The 14,365-nt window shown below is 41.1% G+C and overlaps 2 protein-coding genes across 9 annotated transcripts; one reads left to right on the top strand and one right to left on the bottom strand.

Annotated features, from left to right (window-relative positions):
• Nucleotides 1-779: 779 nt before the first annotated feature.
• praf2 (PRA1 domain family, member 2) lies at nucleotides 780-2,666 on the bottom strand. Its single transcript, XM_060043182.1, has 3 exons — nucleotides 2,427-2,666; nucleotides 1,745-1,962; nucleotides 780-1,336 (listed from the first exon to the last, which is right to left on the bottom strand). The coding sequence occupies exons 1-3, from the start codon at nucleotides 2,603-2,605 to the stop codon at nucleotides 1,197-1,199; spliced, it is 537 nt and encodes a 178-aa protein (XP_059899165.1). The 5' UTR covers nucleotides 2,606-2,666; the 3' UTR covers nucleotides 780-1,196.
• A 426-nt stretch (nucleotides 2,667-3,092) lies between these two features.
• copz2 (COPI coat complex subunit zeta 2) lies at nucleotides 3,093-14,191 on the top strand. 8 transcript variants are annotated; one of them, XR_009523940.1, is made up of 12 exons: nucleotides 3,093-3,225; nucleotides 7,460-7,528; nucleotides 7,712-7,796; nucleotides 8,828-8,919; nucleotides 9,331-9,386; nucleotides 9,490-9,543; nucleotides 10,060-10,137; nucleotides 10,326-10,377; nucleotides 10,704-10,806; nucleotides 11,636-11,674; nucleotides 12,400-12,432; nucleotides 13,133-14,191. XR_009523940.1 is itself a non-coding variant. In XM_060043123.1 (11 exons), the coding sequence occupies exons 1-11, from the start codon at nucleotides 3,208-3,210 to the stop codon at nucleotides 13,178-13,180; spliced, it is 621 nt and encodes a 206-aa protein (XP_059899106.1). In that variant the 5' UTR covers nucleotides 3,093-3,207; the 3' UTR covers nucleotides 13,181-14,191. The 8 variants fall into 8 exon arrangements, 5 of the variants coding, with proteins under 5 accessions (XP_059899106.1, XP_059899099.1, XP_059899130.1 ...); XR_009523937.1 differs by lacking the exon at nucleotides 12,400-12,432; XM_060043123.1 differs by lacking the exon at nucleotides 10,704-10,806 and having other exon boundaries at nucleotides 9,493-9,543.
• The last annotated feature ends 174 nt before the right edge of the window (nucleotides 14,192-14,365 follow it).

The raw sequence follows: 14,365 nt of genomic DNA, 5'->3' as shown, positions 1-14,365 counted from the left end.
CTCGTTTTCAGTACTCCTCCGTTGGGGTACTGAAAACGAGACAAGACGCCTGAAAGGGTAACGGAAACTTTGAGCTACACACCCCCTCCGTTGATTGGTCGACAGAACAGTCAGTTCCGGGCGACGTGGGGATAAAAACAAATAAACAGTAGCTGTTGTTTATGTAGATGTTTACGTAGCTGCCGCGGCGATCGACATCCGGCCTACCATAAAGGGTACTGTCGGCGGTGGAAATGCGACCTCGGAACTGAGCTGGGCTATTCCGCCCCCTCCCTCCCGGACTGAGGCGAACCGAACCGTACCGCACCCTGCAGTGGATACGCGGCATAATAACACCGATTTAAAATAAAAAACATGCAACAGAATAATGAACAGATGGAAGGCATTTACAGTTACATGAATATGGCACTCTTTAAATATCCTTAAACACACACACAAAATCCTTAAAAATATACTCACAGAAGTGTTTACTTACTATATGTAACCGCACTGGGAAAACATCTGGCCAGGTTGCCCAACAGAGGACCTTTTGGTTAAGCCTGCCTGTTAAGAATTTAGGGTTCTAAAGGGCTCTAAATAATTCAATTATATTAAATTAAGCTCCAAACCTGACCAGAATCTAGGAACTAGGTCGCTAGTGCACTGTTAAATGTCTTCAGATACATTAATGGTCTACTTCACTTGATCAAAGCCTACTAGATCAATCCAGCATGATTAGCCACTCATATTTTCAAATACTCTAAGTAGCTGAAAATTATTCAAATTCAGGTCATTCAAAATAAACATAGCAGGGGCAACTTTAACTTGAATGGGGAATGTAAAAGGTATGACATTTCCATGCTGTCCACAAATCCTCTGACATCCACCGGGAGAGAAGGATCCGTTCATATCTTCGCCAATTTGCAAACAGATCTCTTTGCATTTCAACTCTTGGTCCCTTCAAAAAAAGATAGGACATCATGTGGTACAACTTGGAATACTGCCATTTGAAACTATTTCTGATGCGGGAACAATTTCTAAATACTGTTATAAAAGGGACAATTTCAATAGTGATACAATACAGACAATCTTCACTTGCTTCATCGGCCGCTAGGACTTTTCCTATTTATCTTTGTTCTCGGAATTCCCCTCCACCCCCCATCCCCAAATGCTCATCTTCCTTGTCCGGCCAGGGACCTTCCTCCAGGTCCCATGTCCTATGAGCCTGCCTCCTGCTCCTGTCCCAGGGCCTCCAGCATCAGGCCCATGGGGGACCTCTTCAGGCCAATGCTCTCCAGCTTGTTCTCCACCTTGTTCTTTAGGTTCCGCAGTCGCAGCGAAGCATGGACCACCACCACTGGAGGGACGAGAAGGAGAGGAAGTGAGAGAGCATGACCGATGGGAGGAGAGAGCCAGAGAAAGGGACAGAGAAGCCGACCACAGAGCAACACAGTGAGAGAAGGAGTGTGAGGAAGACAAAGAGAGAGAATAGAGGGAGTGAAAGAGAAATGGGCAGAAGAGCAAGGGAGAGGCAGATGAAAGGATTAGTGGGCGGCCATGAGAAATGTTGTTTTTGAGACACGAGGATGCAGTCAGGAAGAGGGGATGGAGGCTACAGAGATGTAATTTTTGTGTAATTAGACCTCCTAGATTGAGATGTATGTAGTCCCGGAGGGTTACAGACTATGGGACACACAATAGAGAAGAGACATGGACATATATAGACAAACACAAAAACAGTGCGTGCGTGTGTGTGTGTTCTTACAGAGTATAGGGAAGACTATCCCAAACAGGAATATAGACACACTCCCCAGCAGTGACAAAATGATGTAACTGGCCAAAAGTATGGCTAGAAGGCAAAACGAAGGGTGGTTTCTACGGAAACGGCGAAGGAGAGCATGGTTCTCAGCAGCCCAGACGAAGCCCACAAACAAAACCACCACCACCGTCGTCTCCAGGACCAATTGGAAGAGCCAGAAAAAGCTGTAAAGAAACAATGAGCAATATTGAGAAACGCTGCATTGAAGAGAGAGATGTGTGTGAAAGGCCAGGTCTACTTAATTCATGTTAGTTGTTTTGATTTAGCAATTACTCTACTTGAATATATCGTTGAACAGTCGTTGAGCAGTTTAATACCCACTTGAAAACCCAATCCAGTAGCATACGCAACAATTGCTTTTTAGTTTGGTATTGTAGTTTATTATGGGTAGCCTACTTTGTTGAGGGAATAATGCTGCACTTTTCGGTGCAAACATCCTGTAATATAAAGTAGAGATTATTGTATTGTATTGCGCTATGAAGTTCAACATATATATACCTATATCTATATATAGAGATAGATACTATTTATACTATTATGGCATGCATTTAGGCCTATATCCATTTACAATTTCTAGTGGGTTCGCGAAGAGAGCGTGAGAAAGGGGAATGACAGCGTCACAACTCACCCAGGAATGACCAGAAAGCTCAACGCTGAAACAAAATAATTAGTCTGATAGTACAATAAGTTGTTGACTATTCGATTGTTCCATCGTTCCAAGTTACGGAAATCGGGAATGGCAAAGCGGGCCGAACCCAGCAGAAAATCATCCAGGGTGCGGAGGGGTGGTGGCTGGACGTCTTGCATTTTGCAAAATGATAACAGAGTCAGACTGCAAACCTCTGTATTCGGCCTTTTAATGTAGGTTCGAGAGCCTTAAGGTTGCTTGGTTATTACGCATTAGGACTCCAGCGAGTTCAACGACAGGACATTTAAACAAATATAAATGATACCGAATCAAACATTGTGTAAATAATTATTTTATCCTTCATACGCATTTAATTAGATTGTTTCCGCCGCTATTAGTTTTAAGTTAGTCAGTAGTCACAGGGGCTTTTATTGCTAAAGGCTGGTGAGGTCTGTAGTTTCAATGCAGACCGAAGGATCAAGTACAGTCGTCGCCCCCCCCCCCCCCCCCTCATTTTGTCACTACTGCCTCGAGATCATATGGCCCACGCTGTTCAAATATTGGCAATACATCTGCATACATCAGAAAGATGTTGCATTTCACCCGTAAGCCTGATTGTATGTCTTTTACTTTGAAAGTACAGCCGCTGAGCTGGAGCTCTTCTACCGGCTGCCGCTGCGCCTGTGCGTGCTATCCGGTTGGCTGCGTAAACGCGCTCGCGCAGCGGCACTACTAGGATGACAGCTCAGACCTGTCCACGTCAACAGCGAACACAGACGCGATGGATTCCATGTCCATGGTAAGCGACCGTCGATCACACTGAGATTTTGCCTATGCTTTAACGAACAAGACAGCCAACGCACCGTCTTACACGAGGTTGTTGTATTGTTCATGTCTGATGTTTACTGTATTTTCCTATTCAGTGTGTGTGTGTCTGTGCGCCATTTGTTGCCTCCCGACAATTTTGGTAGGGTATAGGAGGGAACGACTGCGGATCTATTGCATCTTTCAGATTGCCTAAAGAGATGTGTTTCCATAGAACATGTACAGCCCTAACGTCTATTGTTACATTTTAGCCACAAGTTATGCAGTCGTACTGTACACAACGTTTGTTACAAAAGTGTTTGGCCAGTTGAGATTGGTGTATGTAAATGAGTAGCCCACACAGCTGGTCTCTATGACAGTGCAACCGAGTTATGTGCCTCATTCTTTGATTTCTTTTAAAACAAGTATCTTGCGTAATAAAAAGTTTTTTTCTACAGACTTTCGCAAAACACACTTCGTTTAAGATCCTAGGCCAATGCGAAGCGGACACAGATCGAACTGACATGCGTGTCAAAATCGGTCGACGTGTAGCCAGGAGGTGCCACGTCCACTGTTCTCTCTCTCTACTGGGCTCTCTCCGTTCCTGCAGCGTTGCACCATTTTTTCTCTCTCTCTCTCTCTCTCTCTCTCTCTCTCTCTCTCTCTCTCTCTCTCTCTCTCTCTCCCTCTCTCTCTCTCTCTCTCTCTCTCTCTTCTCTCTCTCTCTCTCTCTCTCTCTCTCTCTCTCTCTCTCTCTCTCTCTCTCTCTCTCTCTCTCTCTCTCTCTCTCTCTCTCTCTCTCTCTCTCTCTCTCTCTCTCTCTCTCTCTCTCTCTCTCTCTCTCCCGCTCTCTCTCTCCCGCTCTCCCCGCTCTCCGCTCTGTCAAGTTCCATCGGTTTTTGTGAATGTTTTATCTTTCTTTCCAATGATCCACGTATCCTATCCTTTTCCGCCCGTCTTTTCACCTGTCCCATCGTTATCGCGTTAGCATTTTATTAATATTATTCTTGAATGTCTCCTCTTTCCTCAACTCTCCTCTATTTCTCCGTATAGCCTACTTCTATTATAACTTTTCTTTTATTGCTTAACTTTTTTCCTTGCTCCCTAACATTTTTCCACTCTCTCTATTTGTAACACACGGTCGGCCTCCACTCTCTACCGTGTCCAGCGCTCCACAGGTGCCCTCGGTTATATTACCAACAGTCGGCTGGTGTCCCTGAGAACAAACTAGACAAACACGCCCCGAGAAACAAAAAAGCTATCATGTAAAGTTACATGAGAGCATGTTCATTAGTGTTGGCCAATCGTCCAAATATGATGCATTTTCATATTCACAATTATGCACATCCATATTATGGCGGAAATAGGAACTCTTGTTCAGCTCTAACAATGAAACACGATTTTTTTTTGGTGTGATCTTAAAATAAGAATGGTAGACCAGTGTGCGTGACTCAACTTTGGCAGATCTCGATGACTGCTCTAATGTTGGACTCGTTTTCATTTGCCAGTTTCTATATTTCATTGATTTTCCTCTGGGAGAGAGCAATGTGCTGTTGAGGGGGTGGAGTGTGTGTACTAGTTCCATTTGGCCAATGGAATGGGAGACCAATCTCTCTTAAATCCAATTGGTCTGCCCTAAACCCTGCATCCAGATGAAACATGTTGACAGACACACACTGACAAAAAGTGGTAGATGGACAATTAAAGTTAAATCTGCGGTTTCGTTTTTTTCTTTTTGGTATAGCAATCTATAACTCTTTCTCCATCACACTGTACACATCAAGGCCTGATGCCATGTTGTGCCCTTGAATGGCTTTGATGGAAATAAACTTATCAAGGCGATAATTTTGCTTATGTAACCTTGTCAAGTTCTACCTGTTATTCTCAATAGAAAGAGGGTAATATATCCAAGAACTAATCTTTTACGCACGCACGCACTTACACACACACACACACACACACACACACACACACACAGACACACACACACACACACACACACACACACACACACACACACATACAAATGTTCACAAATTGGAGCATCCCTGAGGGGAGGTCAGGTCTGTGGATCAGGTGACTATAATGCCTTGAAACCTCAAAGTGCTGAAATCTCTCTGAAGTTCCACACATTGGGAATGCTGTTTGGCGAGTTCTGTGACAGTGTGTCCACCACCCAGTGTGGACACAATAGGCAATATTTCACAAGTATCTACCTTTTATATATATAGGCCTTGTGTGTGTGTGTGTGTGTGTGTGTGTGTGTGTGTGTGTGTGTGTGTGTGTGTGTGTGTGTGTGTGTGTGTGTGTGTGTGTGTGTGTGTGTGTGTGTGTGTGTGTGTCAGAGAGATTGCACCCTTTAGACAAATGGTATCCAATCCTCATCAAATGGTATCCAATTCTCATCCAATGGTATCCAACCCTCCCCAATAGAATCGCTTCACAACATTCCTCTTCCTCCCTGCTGTCGTCCTTTACAACCCCTATACATCAGCCCCCCTGGGCTGGGTCCAATTGGTCATCGTTGTGAAGTTGTGAGTACCTGGTCCAAGTTCTGTGATACACTCGGACTGTGAATCTATGCTAGTCAGTGCATAACAGAACTTTGGCCCGCTGGCTCCTGGACAGCACAGAGTCGGACAGTCGGACAGATTGCTTTAATCGGTCAGATAAAGGGGGAGGGCTGGCCTTCCCTCCCCCTCTGTGAGTTCTGGAGAGTTCCAGAACAGCCGGTAGTTCCAGGACGACCTTTGGGCTTCGGCACCAACCTGTTCCGCAGGAATTGTAATTTAATTAGCTGCGTTTCCATCTAAAAGGTGATGCAAATCTTTAGAAAGTTCGCCAAAAAGTAATTCGAATTAGGTGCGTTTCCATCAAGTGGTTGGAGCGGGTAACTATCCTAGTTCTGCCTGGAGGTGGCGCTGTAGGCAAAAAATGTATGCCGATACGTGGCTGTAATAAATGGTAGAACTAGAAAAGCTGCAACAAATGTATCAAAAAGCGGTAAGTCCGCCAATGGAGAAGAGTAAGAACAAACAACAAACATGGAGAGAGGAATTCAGCAGCAATTGGTTTCCCTTGGGCAAGTCATAACTGTTCTTTCAGTGAAGTTATCATTGGCTATTTTAACTTCCATCCGGAGACGAAAGAAATAGAGAAATTGCAATGTACACAGCGGTAGCAAGGGAAATACGAGGACGACGTCGAGTGCCTAACGTATGGGAGAGCACAATAGGATGATGACGTTACACGTTGATGTCGGCAGGGTTGCATATGGCCGTCGTTACGCGGAAATCGGAAAGACTGTCAGTCCTGTGTGTTCAAAGTTCGCTACGTCACAGCTGTTTCGAAAAGTGTGTTTCCATCTCCCATTTTGTGAATTTACTCTCTTTCGCATTTCTCAAAAACCACCTCAAGCGAGCGGATAAACTTTTTTGCGAATTAGAGGATTTCGATTCGAATTTTGGTGTTTCCATCACCGTTTACTGATTCGATACTTCAAAGTTCGCAAAATCAGGGGGATGGAAATGCACCTATTGATACGCAAATGAACTAACACCGGACTAAAACTGTTTTGGGGGCAAAACTGACCATGATAATAATTATAATATGTAATAATATCATAATAATATTAATATGTCTCCATCCAGTTCCATACAAATATTGAAGATCACGCTTACTGCATAGTAGGGTACTTGAATACATCTGGGATACAAATTGGAACATTGTATGTCAAAACTGATATTGAGAAAGGGGTTTATAGGGCAGTCTGTGCCCTTAAGCACTGAACTCAACCCGAAGGTTGCACCTGTACCAAATATCACACCACACAGCAATGCTACAATATATTTATATATTTTTGAATGTCCCTGATACAATATTCAGAAACGGAAAGAGCATTTTGAAGTGGAGCGCTCTGTTAGAAACTGTTTATTAAATCTGTGCATCGGAAAACAAGGAATATATATTTGCATAACTTGTGGTTTGATGATCCCAAAAAGTGTGTGAAATGTAAAAATGCTGATGTAGCAATGGATCTGATCAAGATCCAAGTGTCACTTTAAGTCTGAGAGGCTAACCAAGGGAGGTTTGATTGACTGAAAGCCAATGGTCCTGTCACTCACTGTCCCACACAAAAGTTTCCATTGGGTCCCAAAATAACCATGTTGAGTGTATCATTGGATCAAGCGAGATATGGTTGTAACCTTGTCGCTCATGGTGTGTTCCAGGAGCCGTCCCTCTACACAGTGAAGGCTCTCTTCATCCTCGACAACGATGGCAACAGGTTGCTGTCAAAGGTACGGTTCGGTTCGTTTTCCAGGAAACAGGGACGTTTATTTGAACTGTATAATTCTACTGTGTTGCGATAGTACATTGTGTTCTGCTATAGCTGCCTTTTTTGTAGGTTTCTTAAGATACAGCTTTTATAAAAAATCTATAACAGAAATTGATTAATTCATTAATTCTGTTTTGTGTTTTAGTATTACGACCCTGAGCTGTACCCTTCTATGAAGGAGCAGAACAACTTTGAGAAGAATGTTTTTAACAAGACCCACAAGGCAGACAGTAAGTGTGTGTTTGTGTGTGTGTGTGTGTGTGTGTGTGTGTGTGTGTGTGTGTGGCCGGGCCTCAGTGGGTGTGGAGGTTAAAGCACAACCCCTAGGCTGAGGATTTTCTTTCGCTGTGAAAAAGAGCTCCATCATCCTGCATCTCACTCCCAGGGAGACACGACACCACTGCTCCCAGGTGTCTCTCCTGTCCCCCCCAGAGGAGGGGGACAGGAGATCCAACACTTCACGCCATACACACATACACACACACACACATATACACACCACGCACCTCTAGTGGCCACTGACTCATCACAACTTCACAGCTGACCGGGGTCAATCTTCACAAATTTGTATCCATCGGCATGGCAGTGCTATGAAACAACAACAACAACAAATATTGGTTGCCTCAATGAAGAGGAGTAGGTATAGGCTGGTTTAATTGTGGAAGTAGACACCGTGGCTGTCACTTAATTTGAGTTTAATTTTTGTTTCAGGATTAGAACTGTATATAGGATGAGTTTCCAAAGCAGAACACAAAGTTTCCAGTTCATCTGAATGTTAACCCAATCTGAGACAAATCAAACCTTTACAATCCAAGGTTTTAGGACTCTTAGGTTGAATCTAAGGAACTGACACCAGTTAAAATCACCACGGAGGGTCCTTTGTGCTGGTGAAACCCCACCTGCTACCTGAAACCACAGCTTACTTCTGGGGAGGGATGCTTATTGCTCTCTCAATGCAATCCCCCTTTTGTCCATGCAGTCCCTCTGTTGTGTTACTCCCATCTCCTCTTTCTCTTGCCCTCTTTCCAATCCTCCCTATTTCCCCCCTTCATTCTTCTCCTTCCAGTCGGTTTCTCTGCATTCCTCTGCCCAACTTTCCTCTTTTCACTCAAAACATTGTCTTCAATTTCTGCATCTTATTACTTTACTTTTTTTTCTACTGTCTCTTATAATCTTAAGTTTCTCTTTTAAAATCTCTCTCTCTCTCTCTCTCTCTCCCTCTCCCTCTCCCTCTCCCTCTCCCTCCCTCCCTCCTCTCTAGATGAGATAGCGTTCTTGGAGGGGATGACCGTGGTCTATAAGAGCAGCATAGATCTCTTCTTCTACGTGGTTGGCAGCCCGCAGGAGAATGAGGTGAGCAGATAAAAAGGTGAAAAGTGAAGAATCTCAAGCCTTCAGGTGTGCAGATGTAGAGGTTCCGGTTGTGCTTCCGGTTCAACAAAGACTTCATATGTGTTTGTCATTGTCCTCGACACTTTGTGAAGGTGCACTGTTTCTAACACTAGGCCATTCTGGCACAACCAGTGGTTGATAAGTGTCATCGCTTGCTCTGCCATTACTGACAGCATTAGCGACAGTGTAACACAACTGCTAATGTTAAGGCTTTCAAAGATGATGTTGATATCGTATCACACCCGTCGGCTATGAATGCAGTGCAATGCTGGTACAGGATGAATCTGTCTAACCATAATTTTGCATAACGTAGTAAAGGAGTCTTTTCTATCGTTAATAATTGTTCTTCTCTTACCTTCCTTTACTTTCCAGTTGATGCTGATGTCGGTGTTGAACTGCCTGTTTGACGCACTCACTCAGATCCTCAGGTATGTTTACCAATAGAGGTGTGTGTGCGTGTGTGTATGTGTGTGTGTGTGCCAGTGTGCCAGTAACCTGTACTTTTCAACTGCAATATTTGCAACCGAACAGCAGCTGTGCTGGCTGCCATGGAAACCGATGTGGTAGCAATGCAGGGGGATGGGGGTAATGCACCCACATACACAAAAAACTATACACACACACACACAGACACAGACACAGACACACACACACACACACACACACACACACACACACACACACACACACACACACAGACAAATGGGTTATCAGACGAGTGATAGGTACTACTAAACAGTGAATTGTTGTTGTTGTTGAGGTTGGTTTATGTTTTGCAACTTTAATATCAGAATTTATTGCAACATTGACAAGCACGGGTGATACCAATATGTGTACTACTTGAATGTGGTACGTTGAAATATAACAGGAGTACTTCTTCCAAGGGCTAAATGTAGACTTTGGTGGGTGTTATTCACAGTATCGTGATCAATAACAGCCATTGATATTCTTACACAGCTAGCTATGCTATGATGACTCATGCCGATATTTTGAATGCTCAGCTCGTCGATATGTGCTGTCAGGGGGGGAGGGGTCCGCTATCCCATTGGCTGCAGTAGAGGATGGCGCACTCCCATTGGTTATCCTGTTTGTCTTCTGTAGAAAGAATGTGGAGCGCAGATACCTCCTAGAGAACATGGAAGGAGTGTTCCTGGTGGTGGACGAAATCATCGATGGCGGGTAAGGCAAAGTCACAAATTGGGGATAGGCAAGACATTTAATATATATAAACAGTAATATATTAATAATCTAAATAATATAAATGGAAACTAAACAAAACAAAAAAATTCTTGTTTCAATTTGGGTAGTCATGTTCCCAGGACGACAATCGTATTATATTCTGTCCTTAAAGTTTGTTATATTTCCAGGGTCATCCTGGAGAGCGACCCACAGCAGGTTCTGCAGAAGGTCAACTATAAGGTAATCATCCGTTTTTGCGGAAATATCCCAAATTGCCACACTGTCTGCCCATATGGAATTTGAGAGTGAAGTTGGACATGTCCCTAGGCCTACAGCGAGAAGAACTGTTCTTCAAACCTCCCCCAAACCATAACTAGCTTGCTTTAACCTGCTTTCTCTCTTTCCCCCTCATACTTTTCTGCCTTGCCCTTTTCAGCGACATTTGTATATAAACATTGTCCATTCACAAATGTTTTCTAGCTGTTCCTGTCCCTCTCTCTTCCACTCTTATCTTTTTCCCTTCCCTTCCTCAATCCCCCCCCCATTCTCTTTTTCTATTGGTCCAGCTGGTGTCAGAACAGGCCTATGGCTTCGTCTTGTTTGATTACATCACCGGTAGCCTAGAGGGAGTGGCAGAGAGAGGTCAACTGCTGTAGACAGTTGAAGAGGGTGAGAGAGGCATGGATAACAGAAGATGGAAGGGGAGAGAGAGGGAGGGAGAGAGAAAGGAGAAAAACATTTCTATCAAAATCAATAAGGGGAAGGTAGTCGAACATTTGAACTACTAAATTAAAATAGAAAGAGAGTGAGAAAGCGAGGGACAGAGGGGAGGTGGAGGAGACAAACGAGGTAACCGCATGGAAAGAGAGCATGTAGTGGTACGGCACAGAATGAACTCACGCAGCTTGAGATCAAACTAAACTAACAACGTACTGATAATACACTTATTTTACCCTGCTATGTCATTCTAATGTTGCTAATGATTGCTCTTACATCGGTTCAAACAACCACAAACCCATTCGAATAGTCAAGCGCAGAGCCAATGCCCCAGCAAAAAATAGTGAATAATATGAAAGTTAATTCACTATGATTTTCACTTGTCTAACCCGTGTTGCTGCTTAAGTTATTTTACTACTCTGAGGTTATGAAACTCCAAAAGCCATTTTTGTCACTAAACTAAGTATCGATTGTTGTTTTTTGTCTACTATAAATCACATATTTTTACCAAAAGTGTCTGCAGCATTCCTATTTATCCTATTCAAAACATCCTCGGAACAGTGGCTTATATTGACTGACTGAATGAGCTGTGTAATATGTGACTGAAGTCCTGTGTGATCTTAACAAATCCTCATTGAACATTAAAGTAGTTCAACAAAGTTGCTATTTTCACTGTCCCCTTGTAGTAATTTGAAGCCCCCTTAGTTTTTCCAATGTTTTCCAATATTCTCTATCCTCGAGCCATGTCTCACGCTTTTATTTTGAAATCCTTCTGTTGCAGTCGGATGAGAGCCCATTATCGGAACAGAGTGTGGCCCAGGTAAGGAATATATTAACATGTATTATTTTTTTTGGACAAAACCCACTGATGCCACTTATATCATCTATACACGCACACACACACACACACACACACACACACACGCACACGCACACGCACACGCACACGCACACACACACAGGCACAAACATAGGCATATACCATTGCACTGCATTGTCTGCCTACACTGCGTTTCTGAATGTTTTATTTTAATTCCTGGATTTTCGTATTATGTGTCTGCTCCCTGATAGATAGATAGATAGATAGATAGATAGATAGATAGATAGATAGATAGATAGATAGATAGATAGATAGATAGATAGATAGATAGATAGATAGATAGATAGATAGATAGATAGATAGATAGATAGATAGATAGATAGATAAATACTTTAATAATCCCAGAGGGAAATTATTCAATAATTAATAATTTGATAATCATATGGTAATTATTATTATTATTATTATTATTATTACCCAATGATAACCTGATTTATTGATTTGTTTGAAACTATCATAAATAATGAATATTTATTAATTTTCATACTACTGAAAGCATTTCTTTGTCTCCGTTTGTTTAAGCTTACACCTTTTAAATGCATGAATGTAACTTGATTCCTGCAAGCTTTTGTGTTTGTGTGCATGTCTTTGCATGTGTGCCTGTGTGTGTGTGTGTGTGTGTATGTGTAAGGGTTTCCTATAACCTCTTGCTTTCACCCTGGCAGCATATAACAGAAAAACTGGCTCTTACTACGAATGTAAGTTTTTCTGCTAATTGCTAAAAGTTTGACTCTAATCACTCTCTCACTAAAAGCGCGCTGATTTCATTTATTGGGTTCCGGGAGACATCTGCTGTCGGAAACTGACATTACATCAATATGGATTAGTTGAATTCCAGTCAGCGTAGAATTGGTTAAATCATAAATAATATGGTCGCTCTTTTTTATTTTCATTTTTATCGTTTTTTTAAAGGAATTAACACATATTCTTGACTGAATCTCTGAAACTAATAGCATGTCGGTGAGAAATAACCGAAGAGACACAGCAAGTTATTTTCTTGTTCATGCGTCCATTAGGCGCCATCTAGTGGGGGCATTGTCACAATTCCAATTAAGATAGAAATTCACATCCCGTAACATTTGCCTTCGAGTTATTTCTGATGGATGGCCCTAGATAACCACTATTATGAAAACATAAGATGTTATCTGGGTGAAACTGAACGTTTTTTATTGATGATTCTGATGACTATAGTTATCCCAAATAGAATGATTTTCAAAGTACAATCATTTACAACAGCAACCTAGCCCCATAGTCCTATGATCACAGGTGAAATTAATAAAATAAAATATTTAAGGTTATAATAATAAAAGTATATATTTTAAATTATATATTTTTAAATCATATTACTATTATTATATAATTATGATTACTGTACTTTTCCTTCTGTTTTCCCCTTAGGTGATACAATCGGCAAAGGACCAAATTAAATGGTCTATCCTGAAATAAAGGCCTATATGGATCAAAGGAACGATACTGCAAGATATAGGAAAAATATGCTACAAGAAGCAAACCCTTTATTTTCTTACTGCGCTAAAGGGACGTTCAGTTTATGGGCTTTCATGCTGGTACCTAAAATGATTGTAGCTAAAAAATATTTTTTGCTATACAATTATATTTGTATGTTTTGTATGTATAGTTGGATTTGTTTAATTTATTGGAGTTTAGGGATGACTGTATTGGTCTCTAATCGAGATGTGGTTCATTTAAATAAAAAAATAAGTAGAAAAGCATATGAAATAAATAAGTTTAAAATCATATCTAAAGCATTAACCTTAAACGAATATAGTTACTTTTGAAGAAAATGTAGTTCCATAACATTAAGGCGGCCTGTTTTTGAACATTATTACTGAAGGCTGTTATGATATTTAAAAAATATATATTTGTTAGTGAAGGAGGTTGCGATAACATTTTCTGAAGTAAAAATATAAAAAGTAATAACATGATTATTACATAAATCATAAACGCATTATTTCATATGAACAGGCCTATATGTGTAATACATTTGTTTATGTAGTTTGACATTTGCATGTTAATATATTATTTTTTCACCGTTTCCCATTGTTCGATCAAATAGCCTACTGAAATTATTCAAAGAGTTTGAGGGAAAGGTTGACAGGTTATTTGTGTGTTTTTTTTGTTAAGAATGTAATGTGTTACTGTTTGCACTTTTTGCTTTTCATGTGGATTAAATTGTTTCTATTTTTTTGCTAAGTAATTAATGCATTTGTAGATCATCTAGCATATTGGGGACATTCAATATCGAAAAAAAACTATTTGTTGCCAAAATTATAGAATAATGTAGTATATTTTAGTAACAAAACGGTCATTTATATTACATTTTATATATTTTTAGTTAAAGCCGAATACATTATGCTTTGTTTATGTGATTTCCTGATAACGAATTTGGCATATGAGATTTGTGAAACGACAAATAAATAAAAACAATGCAAGTCTTTATTTTGGTTTTATATATTGTTCTCCAAAAATATTGTGGGAAAAAAAAAGATAATATTAGTTTAGAGATTATATTTGGGCTCAGCTCTTTTACTTTAACTCTCTAATTTAGTCAGAATTATTCTTTTATCCAATCACTATTCAGAATATAACGCCGGACCAGAAAATCCCATTAGA

This window comes from Gadus macrocephalus, chromosome 2 (assembly GCF_031168955.1).
Source record: "Gadus macrocephalus chromosome 2, ASM3116895v1".
In the NCBI taxonomy this organism is placed as follows: domain Eukaryota; kingdom Metazoa; phylum Chordata; class Actinopteri; order Gadiformes; family Gadidae; genus Gadus; species Gadus macrocephalus.
This window is presented reverse-complemented; position numbering and strand designations above follow the sequence as displayed.

Excerpts from the sequence above, each read along its gene's own strand:
- praf2 (XM_060043182.1), bottom strand. The coding sequence starts at position 2,605 with ATGCAAGACGTCCAGCCACCACCCCTCCGCACCCTGGATGATTTTCTG. Across the intron at positions 1,963-2,426 it reads AGCTTTCTGGTCATTCCTGG|CTTTTTCTGGCTCTTCCAAT; the intron begins GTGAGTTGTGAC and ends GTTTCTTTACAG. Across the intron at positions 1,337-1,744 it reads GATAGTCTTCCCTATACTCT|TGGTGGTGGTCCATGCTTCG; the intron begins GTAAGAACACAC and ends TCGTCCCTCCAG.
- copz2 (XM_060043116.1), top strand. Across the intron at positions 7,529-7,711 it reads GCAACAGGTTGCTGTCAAAG|TATTACGACCCTGAGCTGTA; the intron begins GTACGGTTCGGT and ends TTTGTGTTTTAG. Across the intron at positions 7,797-8,827 it reads CAAGACCCACAAGGCAGACA|ATGAGATAGCGTTCTTGGAG; the intron begins GTAAGTGTGTGT and ends CCTCCTCTCTAG.